This window comes from Panthera tigris, chromosome A2 (genome assembly GCF_018350195.1).
Source record: "Panthera tigris isolate Pti1 chromosome A2, P.tigris_Pti1_mat1.1, whole genome shotgun sequence".
In the NCBI taxonomy this organism is placed as follows: domain Eukaryota; kingdom Metazoa; phylum Chordata; class Mammalia; order Carnivora; family Felidae; genus Panthera; species Panthera tigris.
The window spans coordinates 2,456,623-2,460,082 of NC_056661.1; the positions used below are offsets into that span (position 1 = coordinate 2,456,623).

At 68.1% G+C, this 3,460-nt stretch overlaps 1 protein-coding gene across 1 annotated transcript; it reads left to right on the forward strand.

Moving 5' to 3' along the window:
- Positions 1–222: 222 nt before the first annotated feature.
- S1PR4 (sphingosine-1-phosphate receptor 4) lies at positions 223–1,638 on the forward strand. The gene has a single exon (XM_042977720.1). The coding sequence runs from the start codon at positions 415–417 to the stop codon at positions 1,570–1,572; it is 1,158 nt and encodes a 385-aa protein (XP_042833654.1). The 5' UTR covers positions 223–414; the 3' UTR covers positions 1,573–1,638.
- Positions 1,639–3,460: the final 1,822 nt, after the last annotated feature.

Genomic DNA, 3,460 nt, shown 5'->3' on the forward strand with positions numbered 1-3,460 from the left:
TGTGCCAGGCAGGCTTGGAGCGGTTGAGGAGAATGACGGGGTCCTGGAGGGGGTAGCTTGGGGGGGGGCAGGGGAGCCGCCCAGCCCGGGAAAGGGGCCCATTTCCCCTCCCCTCTGGGGCCCTCGCCCCTCCCTGGGCTCTCGGGGGGGGGGGGGAGTGGGGCGCACCACGGGGGGGGGGCACAGATAGGGTCTCGCGGCAGGGGGCAACCACAGCACCCTCCCGGAGCCGGGGTGGGAGCCGACCGTTGGGATGCCCCTCCCTGTCCCCGGCCTCACCCCCGGCCTGGGGCGGGGGGTACCTCGAACATAACAGGAAATTTCAAATAACAGGAAACCGAGGCCCGGCGAGTGGCTCCACCCTGCCCCGGGGGCGAGCCTCCCCGGGGCCTCAGTCCGTCCCAGGGGACCGCCATGAACGGCTCGGGGTCCCCGGCCGAGGCCCCCGAGTCCTGCCAGCAGCTGGCGGCCGGCGGGCACAGCCGGCTCATCGCGCTGCACTACAACCACTCGGGCCGGCTGGCGGGGCGCGGCGGGCCCGAGGAGGGCGGCCTGGGCGTCCTGCGGGGGCTCTTCGTGGCCGTGAGCTGCCTGGTGGTGCTGGAGAACCTGCTGGTGCTGCTGGCCATCGTGAGCCGCATGCGGTCCCGGCGCTGGGTGTACTACTGCCTGGTGAACATCACGCTCAGCGACCTGCTCACCGGCGCGGCCTACCTGGCCAACGTGCTGCTGTCGGGCGCCCGCACCTTCCTCCTGGCGCCCACCCAGTGGTTCCTGCGCGAGGGCCTGCTGTTCATGGCGCTGGCCGCCTCCACCTTCAGCCTGCTCTTCACGGCGGCCGAGCGCTTCGCCACCATGGTGCGGCCGGTGGCCAGGAGCGGGGCCGGCAAGACGGGCCGCGTCTACGGCTTCATCGGGCTGTGCTGGCTGCTGGCCATCCTCCTGGGCCTGCTGCCGCTGCTCGGCTGGAACTGCGTGTGCTCCTTCCGGCGCTGCTCCAGCCTGCTCCCGCTCTACGCCAAGGAGTACATCCTCTTCTGCGTGGCGGTCTTCGCCTGCATCCTGGCCGCCATCATGGTGCTCTACGGGGCCATCTTCCGGGTGGTGCAGGCCAACGGGCAGAAGGCCTCCCGGGTGCTGGCCCGCCGCAAGGCCCGCCGGCTGCTCGAGACGGTGCTCATGATCCTGGCGGCCTTCCTGGTGTGCTGGGGCCCGCTCTTCGGGCTGCTGCTGGCCGACGTCTTCAGCTCCCACGACTGGGCGCAGGAGTACCTGCGGGGCATGGACTGGATCCTGGCGCTGGCCGTGCTCAACTCCGCGGTCAACCCCCTCATCTACTCCTTCCGCAGCCGCGAGGTGTGCCAGGCCGTGCTGGGCTTCCTCTGCTGCGGGTGTCTCAGGCTGGGCCTGCGGGGGCCCGGGGACTGCCTGGCCAAGGCCGCCGAGGCCCACTCTGAGGCCTCCACCACGGACAGCTCGCTGAGGCCGAGGGACAGCTTTCGGGGCTCCCGGTCGCTCAGCTTTCGGATGCGAGAGCCCCTGACCAGCATCTCCAGCGTGCGGAGCATCTGAGCCGCTGCCCGCGCGGGTGCTTCTCTGGGCCCGCGGGACCCCCGGGAGGGGTGGGCCGGCGGGGGGCGGGGGAGGGGGGGTGCCGGGAGTGCGCAGGGAGCAGGGGGTCCTGACGGAGAGGCGGGAACAGGGCGGCCAGCGGGGGTGCGTCCCGAGGCCCCGTGGTCCTCCCCACGGCGCCTGGGCCTGCTGATGCCGAGCAGGTGTCCCGTGGCCGCCCTGGAGGAGGTGACTGCTCACGGGGGCGGGGAGGGTCCCGGAGAGGGCATGAGCGTCTCTGCTGTGTATGCCCCCAGCTCCCGGGTGATTCTGGGGAGTCCCAGCCCCGCCCCCCGGCCTCGGTGGGGGGGGGCTCCCGGGCTTCGAGGGGGCGGCTGCGGGGCTGATGTCCTGGCAACACGGAAGCTCAGTGATGGTTTGTCCCGGCCTCCCTCTCATTCACGTGTGGGCAGAGGGACGACGGCGTGGGGCTGTGGGCCAGCGAGTGGCGTGCGAGGAGGTGTGCCCGTGGCCAGGGAGGGCCGTGGGGCTATGTGGATCTGGGGTGTGGTTGTGAGGGGGAGTGGCAGGGTGTGGATGAGAGTGTGTGTGAGGGAGGGAGGCGGGCACAGACCGGGGCGTGCCGACAGTGTGGGCTGGCCTGTCTGCTCGTGCACAGACTCCTCCGTGTGTGTGTGTGTGTGTGTGTGCGCGCGCGTGTGCAACCGTGAGGGCCTCTGGGGCTGCCAGGTGGGGCCCCCGCCCCTCCCGCTCACTTCCCCTTTCCCTGCCCCATCCCTCATCTTGGGCCCCCCCAGTCTCTTCCCCGCCTCTGGCCTCTGCCCCCTGTGGGGGCCCCATCTGGGGGCTAACCTGGCCCTCCCGACCTCAGGGAATTGCCCACTCCTCTAGAGTTCCCGTTATTTATTATTATTAGTTTTTAAAGTTTACTTCTCTCATAGTTCTACAGCCCTAATAGCTTTCTCTTTTCCATCTTCTGACTTTTTTTTTTTTTTGAAAGTAGGCTCCACGCCCAGCATGGAACCTAACGGGGGGGGCTCGAACCCGTGACCCCGAGATCCAGACCTGAGCTGAGATCAAGGGCCGGATGTTCAACCGACCGAGCCACGCGGGCACCCCTGGGGTTCCCTTTAGCACTAACTGCCTTGTCCTTCCCTCCTGTGACATGGGCCCATCACGGATGGGACCCTGGGAGGAGGCGCTCGCCAGGGCACGCGGTAGGAAGGCGCGGCCCATTCCGGGAGCCCCCGTGGCTGTTGAGCACTTGGTAAGTGGTCAGCGCCACGGGCAACCGAACTCGGTTTGGGTTTGAACGGCCCGTGACACCCGCAGCCAGCACATTGGACAGCGCAGGGCTATGGCCCTCAACGCAGGCCACTTTCAGCTGGTAGGAAGCTCCCTCTCTCTCCCTCCTTCCAGGCAAGCCCCTGCCTGCAAATCTTCCTGCCTCTGTCTTGCCACGTTCCTGGGGGCAGCACCTGCCTGCCGCGCGGGCACAGGACAGCTCTTCTCTGACCTCGGTTTCCCCTGTGCACGAGGAGGGGTGAGGCGACTGGAAACTTCGCCGCACCGCCCCGGGCGCCACGGCTAGCCGAGGGGCGGCTGTTTACAGTTAACGAAAATGAAATGAAATTTTGAAATTCACTTTCTCGGTGCCTCGGTCGGCTGGAGGTGCCGTGTGTCGGTGGCACAGCCTGAGGGGCTTTATAGACACTCGTTCTCTTGGTTCTGGAGGCTGGAAAGCTGCGACCAAGAAGCCGGCGGGGCTGGTGCCTCTGGGGCTCCGAGGTGGAATCCGTACCATGCTCTCTCCTAGATTCTGGTGGTTTGCTGGAATCTTCCGTGACCCCCCCGGCCCGTGGAAGCATCCTCCCGAGCTCTGCCTCCA

What these genes read in the sequence shown, in the direction of transcription:
- S1PR4 (XM_042977720.1), top strand. Translation starts at nt 415, where the DNA reads ATGAACGGCTCGGGGTCCCCGGCCGAGGCCCCCGAGTCCTGCCAGCAG.